Source organism: Megalops cyprinoides, chromosome 3 (genome assembly GCF_013368585.1).
Source record: "Megalops cyprinoides isolate fMegCyp1 chromosome 3, fMegCyp1.pri, whole genome shotgun sequence".
In the NCBI taxonomy this organism is placed as follows: Eukaryota; Metazoa; Chordata; class Actinopteri; order Elopiformes; family Megalopidae; genus Megalops; species Megalops cyprinoides.
Window position 1 is genome coordinate 4,551,084 of NC_050585.1, and position 18,160 is coordinate 4,569,243.

Below are 18,160 nucleotides of genomic sequence, written 5' to 3' on the forward strand. Positions count from 1 at the left end.
TTACAATTATCACTGTGAGATACACATTTGTTTAGAACTTTGAACTGGTTTTACATTTTCTGGGAAAGCCAGTAAGTACCTCAAAATGAACTCCAGGGAAAGCGTTTAGTTGAACACATTGTTAATGGGATTTACAAGACTGATTGCTACAGCTTCATCCTTCACACCCTCTTTAGGTACAACCCCTTGTCCACAGATGCCATACTGAGCTGTGTCACCATATTGCCAGAGTGAGGACAGGGGGTATGTCATACCGTCAACTGTGCCTTTTTATAAAATGTGCTGGCTTCACAGTGAGGGAGTTAAGCTGATGACCCATAAGTTAGGCATTATAGGGGGGGGACACAGTTCAAACTACTGATCTGTGGTAAGTGGACAACAACATTCTTATTCCCCTACCAACAAAAAAGAAACGTGTATAACACGTGTATAACCCACCAGGAATGAAAAATAGGCTAAAATGAAACTTGATCCTCAGATATTAAAGAAATGTGTCAAATACAGCAGGAAAAATGTTCTCCTACAGCATGTCTCTCATTAGAAGGAAAAGACCTGACGTCTAAGCTGACAAAAAGTGAAGAGAACATGGATTACAAAGAAGGACAACTCTACATTTCGTTAACTGCCCCTTCATTTGTCAAATTAATATATAAATAAAATCGTAAAGATATCCTTCTTGTGAGGAGACACCAATAAGAAGACTGGAAAATGAAAACAAAACTAAACAGACTCAGACTGCTACATTAAAATAAAAAAAGCCCCTCAGGCAAAACAAATTACTCACATAATGTCAAAAATATAATTTTGTTATAATTAGACATTTACATGCCACCTCCCCCATGCACATACCACATAGACAAAGACTACAAGACTACTACATTTATAAAAGAACATTTACTTAAACCTCCTGATCAGAGGCAAACGTAGACATTTGGCCATCGTTCTGTCTCATGGCAACAGTTGGCTTACATGCCCAACAGAAGACATGCCGCACTCCCCCCTCCTCCATGTTTCCATGTTGTCCCAGGCCAAGAGCTTGTACAAAGTCCCTGTAAACAGCGTGAAGTCATTAGTGAGTTCCGTTCCAAGTGCTCTACTGTCAGGGCTTTGTGACTTGTACCGGCGTGACTGATCGTGACCGAGTGCACCTCGTCCGTAGCCTGCGCCTTCCCGAAGCCCTCCCGCCTGCCACTAGCATGGCACCTGCCAAGTCACGCGTGCTCTGGCCGAGAGAGAGAGAGAGAGAGAGAGAGAGAGAGCGGCCCGCCGAGCAAACCTCTGGGAACGCCAAGATGGGCGAGACTTATTTTTCAGGGTTAACGCATGCTGTGAAGAAATGAGCTACTAGTGCTAATTCCAGTGTGAGTTTTTTGCCAAGGGAATTTCATTGGCCCTTGGTGGACAGCGGATGGGAAGCTCGTGGACAGAGCAGGTTGTGACTTCTTACACTGCCGGTGTGTGAATTGCTCTGTCCAGCTTGTGGAACGTGCACAAGGTCTTAAGCAGGCTACCGACTGGAGCACTGACTTTCTAGGTTTTTTAAAATGTCCAACTCATTTAAGAAAGAACATTGAGAACCGACGTTCATCTGCTGTATGTCTGGTTCTACTAAGCAAAGAAAAATGACAGATGACTTCAACTTTCAAAAAGAGTAATGAATCAACATATGTTTGTCACAATTACTAACTGATATTTTTAATATCCTTTAGGGAAAATCAGGCCATCAGTCAATGCAATATCTTACTCACTAATAGTGCATTGATCAGAAGGTTATTTAGCCTACTGGGTCATTTGCCCTTAACAAATGGCACTGTTGTCCCAGAACAAATCTTTTTTTTTTAAACTACAGTTAACAAAGCCAAAGATGTAGCCAAAAGTGGACTGAATCCAACACACAGTACGGCTGCCGCATTTTTAGAATTTATCAGTAACATCCAAGCTTTCAGGGTTCAATTGGTGAAGAAAACTGCACATGATAACAAAAAATAAATATTGTTCAATTTAACAGTAGTCTGGCATTCTCATAACCAGGAACTTGTTATGGGCGTATTTCCTGATAATGATAAGTGCATATCAGTTCTCCACTGTCAACCAGTAAGATAACAGTACTGAAAACAGTAAGCATCTATATTTGTCAACAACACAAGTGCACAGGTATGACACGTATGTATGATAATGTCCTCTAATACAAGGTAAAACTTTGACAGACGAGTTGTTTGAGATTTGCAGCCGTTATATTTTCAGTTAAATGAACACAACTGGGTGGAAGATGGCAAAGACGGACATCCTACAAGATAGCCAGACTGCAGAAAGCTCTGAAATATCTGAAATATCTTACAGGGGAAGAGCGTCAGGAAAAAAGGAAGCTAAAGGAAGCCACACAAAAGGTCAGGCTGGCGCTCTAAAAGCGAGCTACAGATCACGTGGGCAATTTTTGGTCTCATTAAAAGGACTCCTGCACAGTGGCACAGGTTCCCTCAAGATCAAAGACTGGCTGAAGATCAGTAACCCATGAAAAAATCTACACGTGTTCAGTAATTGGTGGTAAAGTTATCATTTTAAAATTTGAGGGACTCACAGCGCATCATCTCACCAGAAACACCAGGGTCTTCACACTGGCTTTATTTGTTTCACCTCAAACTGAGGAAGCTCTCACCTGGAGCAGGGTCAAAGCACCATACCAGTGCATAGAGAAGAACACCAACATGAAGCTCATCGCATGCTATGACGTCTGAGTAGCTCAGGCACGATAAAATGCATTGCTAACAGATTTTTTTGCTGGAATACCCCTTATTAATGATAAAATAATTTCCACAGACATGGCTCCTTCTGTGTAGCAGTAGCACTAAATAATGTAAGAACGCTTCCCATTTTTTCTAGCCTGAAACAGAGGAATGCCTCAAGGTGAAATCCTTGCTTCTCTAGCTTATCTTACACCACACTGAGTTCACATCAGAAAGGTTTATTTGAAGTATGCAAGGGGTTTTAAATAACCTGCTAACTTAGTCTCATACTGTGTTATCAGTCTCCCGAGTTAATAAGACATTCTGTTAATTATGCAAGATCTGAGTTTCAAAAGCAACTTCTGTTCTGTGGCTAGACAGTAACTACACAAATAAATATAATCTTCAGCACCAGCAGGTATATTCAGAAGTTGTCACACATCCCAAAATGTGTGAGAGCACGTGCATTGGGGGGAGTGAGGCACATCAGCACACAAAAGTGACAGAGTGCCGGTGACAATCTGATGACAGGCAGCTGTGGAAGGTACAGCAGCCGTGAGATCTTGGCTCAGAGAGCATACGCCTGCAGCTAGCAGTCTCCTTATGTCAGCTGTCCTCCCAGACACAAAGCACAGGCTCTGCTGACATTACAGCCACGGCTGGGGGCCAGTCACCACTGGGGCAGGCACACGGGAGGGGGGGTCAGGTTTGGTCAGGTCAGGTTTTCAGCTAATGCAGAGCATACGGTCCTGGACCGGTCGAGAAAGTGACTGTCGCCCTAGGAGGGCAGAGGGAGGGAAATCAATGGAGGTAACCTTCACAGGGAGGCTGGCAATCAGCAGCGGAGCGCGTCAGACCTCCCACGAGCCGGGGCCCGGAGATGATGCATGCTTTCATCAGACACCCGCACAGATAAAGACTGATAAATTTCATTTCTGCAGATCCATAATGCCAGGGGAGGAAGAAATGGAGATGGATGAAGGGGGTGTGTGGGTGAGGTGTGTATGCTGGTGGTGGTGAAAGGGGCCGGGTCGGGCCTTGACTGGGGAAGAGGCAATGAGATTACTTCCCAGGTAGAGCGTGGGGCAGGGCGCGGGCTTGGAGCACAGCATCTCGCTGCCCTGGCATGAATATTTAATGTGGGCGGAGGAAGCTGACTGAGCTGTATCAATGGGCGGCTGTAAGATGAGACAGGAGGAAGCAGAGCAGCCGAGGGGGTGAGAGGGATGCGGCACGAGGCTTGCTCTCAACACTCTCTCTCCTCTGTCTCTCTCCCTCTATCCCTGCTGACACACACTGACTGCCCTCACAGAAAACGCGCGCACACACACGTGCACACGAAACCCAGACATCACAGACGCACCCACAGATGCTCAAAGGGCCGGTCGCTCAGGCGGACAGACGCTCACTGCGTTCAGAGTGCAATGGCAAAACCCACCTCGCTGACGCCGCTGGAGGCATCGCGGGTGGAAGCGGACTGACAGCGCTCGCAAAATCATTCAGAGGGCCGCTTCACTCATAAGGCAGCCACTTCAAGGCTCTGCGCCTCTCAAAGCGTTCCCCAGACACAAGTCAGAGCACACTGTATACTACCGAACCGTCAGACGTTTTTGTGGTGATGCACTGTATCCTGAATCAAGAATTGCGACAAGATGTCTTCTCTTCTGGTGCAAAGCAATTCTTCTCCTTGGAGGCTGGAGCCCTTCCAGTTTTTACAGTCTACCTTACCATTTACTGTGGCTTAGATTTATTTCTGCTGCTGTTTTACACCTGAAGCACCAGGGGATTACCCTCCTGTCCAAATAATGGCTCTCATTAAACAATTACAAAACAAACCCTACAAAAGCAGAAGGACCAGCAGTCCTCTTTGCCAGAAGTTTCTCCCTTCCCTTTCTGTTTTGTTGTGAGTAATATAAATGAGCCATTTTTCAGCTTGTGGACAGTATGAGTGAAAAGATGGAAGCAAACAACAGAGTGACAATGTATTGTGTTCATCTTTGAAGCAAATCTACAGGAACTGCAGCCACTGTAACATTACTACTAAACATTAATATAACACTGTGCTGTGTTCATTTGTATGTTACGTACTGGAGCCTAGACCGAAGATAAAACAACGTAGTTTTGCTGTTTTAATCTACAAAGCAATGTTTCATATTAACCCTGGCACGGTGCAGTGGGCTGGTGGCAGTGTGGTGTAGTGGTTAAAGAGAAGCAACCATCACTGGAAAGGAGCTGATTTAAATCAGCTCTTGTTAAACAGCTCTTAAGTGAGCTTCTGCACCTAAATCATTTCATAGGTATCCAGCTGTATAAACGAATGGTATGTAAAATGCAAGTTACTGTACATACATCTCCTTGAAAGAGAATGTCTAAGCCTATACATAATGTAATGTAATGATTTAATATGCCTCCTAATGGGATTGCTGTGGACCGCAGTTTTTCTACTCTCCTTTTTGTTCTTGGCGAAGGTCCCAAGCGAAAGAAAGGAAAAAAAAGCACAGTTAGCCAATTAGTGAAGAAAGAGAGCCGTGAAATTCTAGACAGCGAAAACAAAACCCGGCATAAAGGATAAAATGTCTTAATCTACTTATTTAGTGCGTGGACAAGTGGCGTAAACTAGGCCCAACCTGCCAGGCGACCCGAGGCTAGGTAAACGCCGCTCGCCCGCACGCGCCATGCTGGAACATGGGCTGGAGAAGGGGCGGGATCTGTGGGGGGGGGGGGGGGGGGGATTACAGCAAACCAGTGAGCTGCTTTGCCAGGGGTTTTCTGCAGTTCTGTCATTGGCCACAGTCAGGCACTATCAGCCACATACTACATCAGCTTGGAGGTATTCAAACAGGCTGTCTGCCCCTTGACTGAATGTTCGCAGATATTCCCGGTCCTTGATCCTTTGTGGCAGCATCAGGTTGACTGTCCCTCATGCTGCCTCTAACCAGCTATTAATACAGTGTGACGGCGAGGTGCTTGTGAATTTTGTGTCTGTATACTGTCTGCAGTTGTCAGTACAGAGGCTACCTTGAAAACTAACAAAACTTGGAAATTTCCAGAGACACAGTGATTATGCTGCTACATTTGCCACAGTTTTGTTTTTACCAATGCTGCCATAATCCAATTCTAATTGGCAGTAATGTCAAATAAGTAACATTCAACTGTAGTTAATGAAACAAAAAAAAAAATTAATTCAGCTTTCAATCAAGGAAATTAACCTATCTGCTTTTTCATGTGGTAGGAGAAACATTATTCATTGCACTGGTTACATTACAGTTCAGTACAATGGCAGTTATCAATTAAATTTTCTATTTCTTTCTGCTTTGTTTACAATAAAACAAGACACAAATGCATTTCTTCTCTGTGTTGTTCATTACAAGTAGACACACAAAATCAAAAACTTCTTCGTTCCTCGTTCTACATAGTAAAATAACCGAGGGCTACTTCTGGACAACTTTAGCTATGCTGAGTATCTGTCAGTACCTCAGATTGATGTCTTGCTCGTGTTGTGTTCATTATTAGTCTTTGTATAAATACCCTCTGTTTTATTTGTTCTCTGCCAGTCCATCTCAGTTTGGTAGCCTGTTTCATTCCCACCTGCTGTAGCTATCTGTTTTCTCTTGTGTTTGACTTCTGCCTGCCGAATTGGAACAATTCTCTGTCTGGTTAGTTTGACTTCTCTGCCTGTTTGGACCCTGATTTCTGCCTGAGCCCTTCTGTTCCTGTTTACCCGTTTGGTCTCCTGTGAATGACCTCCGCCTGTTTTTTTGGATTTGTCTTTGGCTTGTGTTTTTGGATACTCTGCCTGTTTTTGTGGATCTTCTGGTTTTGACTTGGACTGTTTTGAAGTTTGGCATTCTGCTCTGCTCCTGGGTCCTTCCACCTGAATGCCTGACAGTATCAGGCAAGGAAGCAAGCCATGTAGCCCACAATCCCACCATCACACAGCACTGATCTCTGTGAGCACATAGACACCCTGCCCACCACACAGTCCCCCTGTTCCATGCACACAAATAAACACACATCAACCACATATAGCTGTAGACACAAACACGCGCACACACACACACAAAATCCTATAAACACACACACACACTATCTGGCTGCTCTATCATCACTCAATGTCCCCTCCATCTACACCTACTTAATCACTGTCACATGTGGAGCACTTGGACAGAGGGACAGACATCGGATAGACTGACGACAGGGACAGGGAATACGCCTGATGGCCCGCAGCATCCCAGAGTTTTTCCCTCACAAGGCTGTTTTTCCACCATCGGCAAATTCTTACCCCACTTACATTATCACCCATTCCATTACTCCTCTTTGCTCCCATAAAATATTTAGCTTTAATCAGCAGATGCGGCTTGGATGCAGAGTGAGTATAATTTGGCCAACCTGTCACTGCCAGATTCCCTGCGTTCTGTGGGTCCCTGATTCATTCCGCAGCGGGGTTACCGCGTGCTGATCGATGGGCCGCTGAAATCTATTCTGAGCTGACAGACGATGACGATACTTCATTTCTGTAGCTGAAGGCAGAAAACCAGAGTATCAATATTTCTTTCTTTAATAACAGAAAGAATGAAAGAAATGTAGACATTACTTCATCTTCGGATGCATGCGTACCAAAGCCCTTTTTACCGACATCTGTTTGACAAGAATGTCCTTCAGAAAACAATTTTACTGCAATATTTCTTTCTGCCATATGGCAATGCGCTGTGACAATACGGAGTCCTATGAGCCATGTCCCTGCTCGTAATTCACCAATATAAATGTGATACCAGAATATATATTAACTCATGATCAGTTATTCATAGCTATTTATTCAGAGAAGCAGGTCAAACCTAACACTAGTTCATGCAAGTCAAATACAAACCATATTGATTTACAGAGGGAGGGAAATTCTGTGTCAATCACACCGTGCTACAGGGGTAGGTATCCCATTAATCCAGTACATAAAGCCCTTCCCCCACATGTGCGTCCCCCCCCACCAGGAGCAGAGAACTCTGGGAGCAGAAGCTGAAAATGTAGTGCTGTATAGGGAATGCGAAGTTGACGTCACGCCGTGTTGAATTTTGTTTACGCGCCACCTTGTAAGGATCCCGCTGACTTTCTGTTCATGAGTTGGAGGCTGTGTTTTGATTTTCTGAAAAATGTCGCCATGGTAGGTCAGTGCTGCTGCATCAAGAACTGCCATAGCAGGTCACACCATCGTTCATGGAGAAAACTGGACAATGGAATACGTTTTTTTGCCTTTCCTACGTGGAGAAAACACAAAGGGAAGCAGGTTAAGGAGGTGACGAGAAGACGCTGGATGGCGTGGGTAGCTGCAGTAAGAAGGAGGTCCAAGATTATAGCAAATCTTTTTAAGGATGCGACTGATCAAACCCACTGCCTATGACTCAATAAAACAATCACACTGCTGAATGTTTTTGAAAGTTTTGTATTTTGTTTGGTTTAATAATCGGCCCAAAAAGAGGAGTGCCACCTTACATGACTCTGCGCTCGCAGTTTGCCGGCTTGTGAATCAGCAGATCTTGCACCCAGCCACCGCAAAACTTCAAGAGCTTCTAGGGACTTAAACTTTTAAACTCACACAAAGTGTATGCACTAAGTCCAAAAACGAGATAATTTACAATGTCTGGGTATGTGAGTGGAGGTAGTGCATCGGGGTCTGTAATCCAGTCTTGGGCTGCCAAGTCATATGGATGTATGTTATTTATCGTTGTTAGTTTTTCCAAATACCATTTCTTGGTAATACGATTTAATTTCTCCCGGTAGGGTCCGTTTTCTTTCTCTTTCCCCTTCTCCATCTCTTCCCTTCTCCATTTGAACGATTTAGACAACTTTTTAGGCAAACAAAAAGGTATGCAGGTATCCACCATAGCAAGCAAAGGTAAACAGAGCGCGTTCCTCACAAGATGGCGCCCCCGTCCCAACATGCAACGCGGTGTAACGTATCTTCACATTCTCTATAGTATGTGCTTAGGGATGAAGCACCATACCAGCAGAGAGAGATGTAAATTAAGGACAGAGAGGGGTGCTGTAGATCTGAAGGGAGGCTCTGAACCATCTGAAATGTAGGTGCTTTGCACTAAAGGGTTGATTCAAGACAAAAACCCTGTCACACCACACACATAACGACAGCCACAACCATTTCAAAGCAGAGCACAAAATCTATAAAAGCATGCTCGTTCCTCTTACTCCACTTATCCAAAATAGTCCATTCATCCCTTTCAGTTAGCAACAATTTCCACGCTCCCAGCAACAAACCACTACAGCAGTGTGATAAAAATTTTGGGGTTTTTTTTGGATGCCTCATGCAGAATCGCAGGTAACCAGATGATTTGCATTCGTTTAACACAAACACTCAGCCCGTTATCACAAGCCTCTCCCCTGTTGGCCGCAATTGCCCGGGCCATCACATGACTGGCTCTGGGCTCACCATCTCAGTGCACTGGGCTCTGTACTTGACGCCAGAGGCCAGCACTGCGACCTCGTGCTCTGGGACGAGCCAGGACACCACGGCGACAGGGACAACGCGGACTTTGGCCATGCCAGAGGCCAGCAGGGGTCACGTTCTGAGCAGCCGGGCCGAGCCCGGTTCTTCCAGGACCGACGGCTCCGCAATGGCCTCTTGTCAGGGGCAAAAGAGGAAGGGGACAATGACATCACCAATAATCACTTATCCGAGTGCCAGTGCGGAAACAATCTGTGCTGTGCTGGCATAAAAAACACTCAACCCCCATACGGCCTGAAAAACATTACTATAAATAAGCAGCACACGGTGTGACTCTATTCCTTTGCTTAGCTGCACATGGCTCATCCCAAGTGAGCTCACATGTTGCATTCTGTCCATTTTCAGAGCTGGGTATCTACTGACACAACTGAGGTTAAGTATCTTTGCTCAAGGGGCTCAACGGCAGCACCCTGCCTGAGATTCAATTCTGCAACCTTCTGCCAACAATGCTCGCACCACCACCAACAGCGACATTTTCAATGTGAACCTACACTTACTTTTACATTTATTCGTTTGGCAGTTGCTCATGTTTCATGAGAGACTTTTGTATATTCAACAGGGCTAGGCAATTACCCATACAGACACCGAATCTTTAGTGCCATCCCTGCAAAGCAGCGCCATTGTCACAAGAGGAATAAGCACTGTCACAGGGCACACAGCCTTCAACTCTGTGCCATAATCTATGCACCATGCCGTTTATTCTGTGCCATTAAGGAATTGGGGGGTCAATGTTAAATTAGGCTGTAACCGAGCGTGTGCAATATTCTAGAGTTTTCATGTGGAACCCATGAGTGTACTAACAGCCTAAAAACAGGAATTACACTTCACCCACTCGCGGCTCCTTCCCTGGCAAGTTCAGAGAGAGCGATTACAAGCTTTCCTCGCTCCCTGGTGACTGACGCAAGATGACAGGAGAAGACACCCCAGCAAATCTGTAAAAGAGGGAAGGCTTCTCCCAACCAGCCGCAGTGGCTCGCTGACACACCGCTTCAGAGCGGTGACAGGGTCTCGGTCACCCTCAGCCGCCGCTGATTTGAGTGACATCACCGCCGGCATCCCGCGGGGGCAAAGGCTGAGCGGCCTATGCAAATTGAGCCACGGCGCAGAGGGTGCGCAAATCAAGGCCGTGAAATTACCGAGGCTGATATTAAAAGCCTGCTTCATGGTGCCGGGCTGTCACTCTGAGATCTCCCCATGTACCAGCACCAGAAGAGGTGACGCATGACATCAACGCAAAGACCACACTCACACGCCCCAGATCTCCACAATAACACCGCCCCCCACCCCAACCCCACCCCCAGATGCTACATAATTTATTGCAAAGAGGAAGTTACAAGGTGTAGCGGCACCTCTCTCCTGATATGCTTAGCCATTAATATGACCCTGAGGACCACAGATCTGAGAACCTCCACATGGAAACATACACACACAGACACATGTGCAAGCACATGCTAACAGATGCAAAAGGGTGCACACACCTACCTCCCCTTGTAGGCAAAACAGCTCTAATGGATATACTGTGTCCTTCACATTCTTTACTACTATGGATGAAAAAGTTTTTGGGGGATGGATTTTTCTAGCATTAGTATATTCATTTGGGGCTGATCTGTCTGTTTTTTACTGGAAGAAAACAATAATTCATGAAATGGTATAACAGTACACATGTCATAATAGACGGGTGATTATCACACCTTTAACACGTTGCTATGACAGAAAATTGTCTAATCCTTAGCATCAATGCATTGTCTGAAGTGAGCTGGCATGTCGTTGAGCTACAATCATGTTATGAAAAATATAGCATCATTAATTGCACGTGCATGCATCGTAAATAAACTTATCCCATATTTAAAACATTGAAGAGGTGTTTTTTTGTTTTGTTCTGTTGAGACTAAAGTAAAATCAGTATGCACTGACCTTCACAACACCAAAGCTAAGTGGAGTAAAAAGGGTGCATAATTCAACGCTCTCCGCTGAGCCCCCTCCAGCACATGGGCGTGTGAGGAGTGCCTTTTGCCGGCAGTCTTCCCAGCACCAGCACAGTCCAGATAGCAGCCAAAATGACAAGGCCAGCAGTTTTCGGAAATTGCGCCGAGGGGGACAGGATGGGGGAGGGAACGCCGAGCCAATGCCGGCCCGCGTGTCCCGCTGAATGACATATGACGGGCCATCCAATTTTACGGGGCCAGCCTTCCGCCTGGAGGGAGAGGGACCCGGTGATCTCCAATCAGCTCCGGTCAGGGCCTGCCGACGGGCTTCCGCTAGCATGACCTGGACTCTGGCCAAATCCAAACCCAATTACAATGCAAAAACCCACCATCTAAACATGACCGACTAACACTACAGCAAATTAAAAAGTAGTGCAGACAGCTCCTTTAACCATCTAAGACAACCCTAACTAGGAACATCTCTATTCATATGTCCACATGACTGTTCCTTTCCTTGACAGCTTCAGCACATGGTGACCACTACATGGAACAGAAAATTTAAGAGGGGGTATAGAAATGTTTTATTTGGGCGGGTGGTACAGCATAGTGGGTATGGAACTGGATTTGCAAAGAGGAGGCTGCTAGCTCAACTCCTGCTGCTGTGCACTTGAGCCAGCTATGAAACCGGGACTGCTTTGATTAAAAAGACACAGCTGAATATAAGTGGTGACTTGTGTTAGTCAGCCCAGACGGGGGGGACTGCTAAGCACAGAGAGATAGCAGTTTGGAAGCTTGGACACATTGCGTGTGGAGCAGCGGTTTCTCCCCCATGCAAAGCCCCCCGGTCTCGCCGCCAGCGACAGGCCGCCGAAGCGGCATCACAGGCTGGAGGCTCTGACAGGCAGCCTTTGAAGTGCTGAGTGTCAGGAAATGAAATCTGGGCGACGGAGACAGATAAGAGGCTCGGCCCGGGCGTCCTATGGAGCCGGGCCCTTTGAGTAAAACTATCTTTTGAGGCCGGGCCTGTTTTACTTCAACACATCAGAGAGGTACCCAAATGAACATTTTTGCCTGTTGTCAATACTCCTCTTCCCTAACACAGCTGCTTTGCCATGTTTGCAGCTGCTTCCTGTGCAGGACTCATACATGTTTAACTTCTCCATGGTAACCAGCAACCACATGCTGAATTTGCCCATGCATGCCAGTTTCACATCATCATAAGGGAAAATTATATTTATTGTATGACAGGTATATGTTAAGGGTGAGTTGCATGTTTTTCAGAGGTACACACTACTTCACTATTACCAGTAATCAGATAAGGTATATATCTTTTTGGCACCTCAAATTCACTGGCAGTGTTCATGAAACTGAAAACCAGGGGGAGAGTTTTGTTGGACATCTCACACACACGTACTGTACATGCGCCCAAATGTTAGGGTCTTGGGGTTTAATTAAATTTTTGAGAGACAACTTACAACTACACCACAATGCTGCCAGTTATATAAATGGTTGACATGTAAAAACTTTCACTATGCATGTTGCCCAGGATAAGGGTGTTTGCAAGCGAATACACAAATATGAATAAAACAGATGAGCATGTCAGCAATTGCTATTCTGCTGTATTGCTTATGATTAAGAACAGCAAGGCTAAAGCAAAAAGGCACAGTCACACCTGCCATAATATCAGTGAAGTACAGTATGAAGTTGTATTCTGCCACAGCATCAGATATGCACAACTGTTGGTCCAACCTCTCTGAACTCATTCTTGCTGCTGGTCCAAGGTCAGTTCAAGTACATGAAGTGTTAATGCCTTCTAAATGAGGCACTGCATTTACAAAACGGAACATATTCCTCACATGAACCAATCTGAGGGCAAGGTGAAAATCACTCCTCCTCACAGTGATTGTGAAGCACGTCACAGTGTAGGTACAGTATCAATATTAAAGAGCAATATCTATCACATTTTTTCTGGATTTCAATACAAAAGCTTTTTTGTCTTTTTTTTAACTCATTCGAACCACGCACTGCAGCAGTGAAATCATATTTGTAATGTGACAGATGGTGTTTCTCACAATGCCCGCACATCACTCAGGTTCTGACAATGGTGTACTGCACACTACATTCTTTCTTTGCGAAGTTGCTCTCTGGGCACAGGGGGTCATAAAAGATAGGTCATAAGGCTACACTTATTTTCTACATCACAATGTCATAATTCACATGAATTTCCTTCTGATGAAATCCGCCAACAACATACCACAAAGTGCCGGGTTGCAGCAGCATGGTACAAAACCAATGCACAACACAAAAGAGATAAGACATAAAAAGACATAAAAAAACGACTCTGGTTGGCATAGGAGCAGTTTTAGTTCACGGCACACATTACAAACATTAATCTCATTTTCATCCAAAACTCGCTGTGACCTAGAAAAGTCAATTCGCAGAAGGGCCGCAGTAACCGATCCCCATTCAGAGGGTAATTCTGTCTCCAGCCCTCAGACTGCTGCAGCAGCACACAGGAGCCCGCTCGGTGATTAGCGCATTTAGCGCACTCAGGCACAGAGGAGGGGCTTCGGGGCCGCGAGGGCGAGGGGACTCGAGGTCCTCCCGTCGCCTGCTCTCGCTCACTCAGCCAGCGGGCGCTCGCGGCTCTAAGAGATCCCCCTCCGCTACGGTAACCACAGGGTGAGGAAACTCATCAGCCCCCGCCCGCGCTAACTGCTGCCTGCACGTTTCTGTGTGTGTGTGTGTGTGTGTGTGCGCGCGTGTGTGTGAGCATATGTATGTGTGTCCACACGCGCGTGTGTATGTATGCATGTTAAGAGTGCCAGCGTGCCATTCACTCAGGCAGAGAGATTACTCATAATCAGTTTAAGGGAGACAGCCATTATTGGGCATATGCTCATATCATGTTTAAAGATGCACCACACCCTGGGGGTGTGTGTATGGGTGGGTGTGGGTGGTGCTAGTGGTGGTGGTTGTGGTGGGAGAAGGGGGAATCTGTGTGTGTTTTCAACAAGTGCCCCCCCCCTCCCCCAATTAACACATCTTGCCCTGGCTGTCCCATAAAGCTCAAGGTATCCTAAATAGGGAGATTTCCGCTGAGTTAGTGTTGATATACGGGAAAAAAAGGAAAAAAAAACCTGGGAGAAGCAGGCAGGCTGGCTTGTGTCCAGCATAGTGTTGGCAAAAGGAGAGGCAATTGCCAGCTGACAGCTTGAGACGACAGCACTACAGCAGTAGGCTCAAGCCTCTGCTGGTCTGAGATGCCACCACTCTCCGCTTCCGTGGCTCCACGGTTCCACAGATCTTGGCTGTGAAGGAGAGGAGCACGGAGCACACAGAGCATATGCAGCTGTGTGCATGAGCAACTGAGCAGAGCGGGAGAGCTTCAGCCACAGACACACGCGTGACGCTAGCCTCAACACTCCACCACAGGGCTGAAGAGTACGCTTAGCGGTTTCACCCGAACAACACAGATTTGAGGTGGAAAGGTACCGAAATAAACAAAATGCAAATTGTAGTCTTTTAGAATATAATACAGTAGAATAGAAGACTATTATATTTTTACACACCAAAGACAGCCAGTTTGCATTCCTAAAGTTTAGCTTTCAAATTCTCTGATTTCATTGGTAGCTTAGCTATGTTGATGAATGTGCTGTTTTTTAAGTCAACCAAACAGACAACAAAGCCTGTCTATTGGTCAAACATTTATGAAATCCCTTGGCTAAATGGCACCAATATTCATTTTACAGATCCATATGAAGATTCATGCAACATTTAGAGCAGGTGCCACAACAAAGGGCACAAATGTCTGATTAGTCTGGTCTGTATAAGTGAACAATTATCCCTAAAAAATATTAGTTTCCTGGTGCCATAAAGGTGAGCCACACCCTTTTCTGCACTTTTAATTATTCCTCTAACAACTATGGTGTGAACATTTGAGCATAGGTTTGAGAGTTGTTCTTATAAATACAAAGCAAAGGTCACAGACTCCAAGAACATGAACAAATGGTGGAAACCCTTACTTGTGTAAAAACATTTTGAGGGTACAGGATACATCATGTTCTTTCAATTCATTCAATACTGGGCTAAGGACAAATAAGAGTTTTCCCACCATATGTATTGACAAGGAATTAAAAAATACAATAAAAAGCAAAACAAATGTTACTTTTTAAAATATACCATAAATTAAGGTTCATAAAGCTCTGTGGGACATGCAGTTGGCCAACTAATTGTTCTCTATTGCCGCAATTTCAAGGAGGGCTAGAAAATGTGCTCCCTCTTGTGGACACAGATCGATGCACAAGGATAAATAAATCCACCAGGATGAACTACTGTTCTGTAGATCCCTAAAAACTCTATTCTCTATTTCTGCGTGCACAAGAAACTGTATATCGATTCACACTCACTTTATAAGTTATTTAAATGAATCACTGTAAAACAGAGGGAAATTTTATTGTTTTTAAGAAGAAAAAACAAAAAGAGTGACTATTTATGTGTATCATATACATTACAACATTAAAATTATTAAAAGAATTACGTAAAAATCTCTAATGTCCTTAAATAGAATACACACACACACACACACACACACACACACATATATATATATATATATATATATATATATATATATATATGTGTGTGTGTGTGTGTATGTGTGTGTGTGTTATTATTATAATATAGAAATTATAATATTATAAGCCTAATTTAACTTAAACATATTTACAGGCCACATTTAGTAAAAAGCGATTTCTGTAATATGGTTGTTAGACACCACGCTGGTGCCTTACACGCCCCTTTGCAGAACTAGCTACCTAACCGACTCAGAGCGCTATTCAAATTAATCTCTTAGCATGTAGACGTTCACAACCAAAGACTATTAATAGAAGATGCAATGCACAAATTTAATTATAAGGCTCTGTCGGTCTAGCACAGGCACCATTCTCCAATTGCTTAAAATGGTTGACTATTAATGCATGACTAAGGAAAATCCACTTATTCCCTGACATTAACCACCTTATATATATTTGAACAGCATTCAATATTTCTAAATACGGTACTTTTCTTAAAGCATCAACCGCAGAATAAGGTGTCCATAACTACAGCAAACACGTTAATACCCATCAAACAAAGAACAATCTGTTAATTTATTATGTATACGTTCGTTTTATGGGATCACTTCTATTTTATCCCAGTATGAATGTAGCAGATTATCTAAAATTCTTAGCATCAAGCAAAATAGCACCATACAGATGAGTAGCAAATGTGTGGAGGCAGATGTGGCTGGAACAGAATTAATCCAAACTGCTTCGAATTTAACATCATCGAAGACATGCAAGCATAAAGACATTCTGCTAAAAATTAAATCTTCTCATATTTGTTGATAATGCGTGCAATAGTGTTAAATATTACATTAAACAACTAAAAGACAACATTTGGTAACCATAAAACTTGTGCACCAAGCATCATCACATATTGCACTTCAACTCACCTTGAGCTGCCGTTCCGCGGGTGCTGAATACACTTGCTATCAAAGTGGCCACATACCAAATCATAGTACTATTGCCAACCAGAAAGAAACCTCATCATATCTCAAAGTGCCCCTTTCAATAAATCTTTCATAGCCGAGCCCCCTGAACGGTGAACGCGCGATCTGCTGTTGATACCCTTATATTCATGCCCTGTACACTTTTTCCTCGGCTCTTTCCTTCATTCTTTCCCTCCCCTTCTCTCCGTTCGCATCCTCTCGTTGAGACGGAGCACCTGCACCAGCGAGACGAAGGCTGACGGAGCGAGCTTGCGAATCCGACGTGAAACCAAGCCTGAGAATTTAGCTAGTGAATCCGCCTCCGCCTCGATTCCATTGGTGGTTGTAGGAGGTTCAGGGGCGTGGATTGGTCTCTCCCCCGTCGCTCCGCCGGCAGTACCAGGCGAGCCCTGTTTCAAGGTGAGTTGGAGTGTGAAGTTTCACGGGAAGCCGCAGTATCATGCGCAATAACAGAGAGCCGAGTTAGCATCTTCTCGTTTCACCGTGGCCCTTTTTTCAACACTCGCATTTAATTCGAAGTTCAGAGAGACGATTTTGCAGGAATGCTTTCCATTCCGTCCACAGTGGGTAATCTGTCTTTATACAACGTTGGTGCAAGAGTAATGTTTGACAGCGCTCATTTGTGTTCAGGGTAACCTGACCGCAGCTTGTCCGTTCTTGAATGACCGTAAACTTGACTTTAAAATAGAACAGTATGCTAATCGCGAAACGTCTTTACTCGATACCATATTAGCAGTTTCTATGCTGCAATTTCGTACAGTACGGGTAGCCCAAGATGTCGCTGAAAACATTATATCGTAAATTAACAACAGGAGATTTGTGGATAACCTCTTTGGCGTTAGAGGTTTTTGTTGGTCCGTGTTGCAATCTTACCGTTGCAATAGCCGTCGTGCCTCCCTCTGTAAGTAATGATTAACAAATCTACAACCCGAACGGATTTGCAGAATAATGCAGACAGCTAGAAGAAACTGGAAATGTAGTTTCAAATTTAAGCGCCGTAGAAGAATGCAGTCTGGAACACAAATACAGTGCTGTGGAGAGCGTTCGTGCTCCTGATATTATGTCATAGAGCTGTATAATTCGATCAATTACAGCTGTCTCCATCTTGCAGTGGAAATACGTGATTCCAGATACTTATGGATGCCATTATATGTTTGCAAGGGACTTTGAATGACAGTTGTAGTTGGGCATTGTTTTAAACTGTAAAGTAAAACAGTGTGAGATTCAATGAGGCAGATGCACCCCTGCCCCCAGTCTTAAATTAGGGTGATTGCAGCTGGATTGCATAGTTAAGTGTAATGAGCAGACATAAAACGTTACACTTTGTTAAGATAAAACTTGTGACTCATCTCTTGGTTTGATCATGGAATTCAAAGTCCAGAGTTGTAGAACAAACTGAATACAGCAACGGCACTAAAAGTAGATTTCTTCACACCCACGGAGCTGGAGT

General features: G+C 44.5%; 1 protein-coding gene across 4 annotated transcripts in view; it reads right to left on the reverse strand.

Annotated features, from left to right (window-relative positions):
- The window catches only part of igsf9bb (immunoglobulin superfamily, member 9Bb), a 122,076-nt gene extending 105,123 nt beyond the window's left edge, over positions 1 to 16,953 (reverse strand). For all 4 annotated transcript variants that reach the window (XM_036524151.1, XM_036524150.1, XM_036524152.1 and 1 more), the window contains exon 1: positions 16,654 to 16,953. In XM_036524151.1, the coding sequence (XP_036380044.1) occupies positions 16,654 to 16,717 (64 nt within the window). In that variant the 5' untranslated portion in view covers positions 16,718 to 16,953. The remainder of the gene's footprint in view (positions 1 to 16,653) is intronic.
- Positions 16,954 to 18,160: the final 1,207 nt, after the last annotated feature.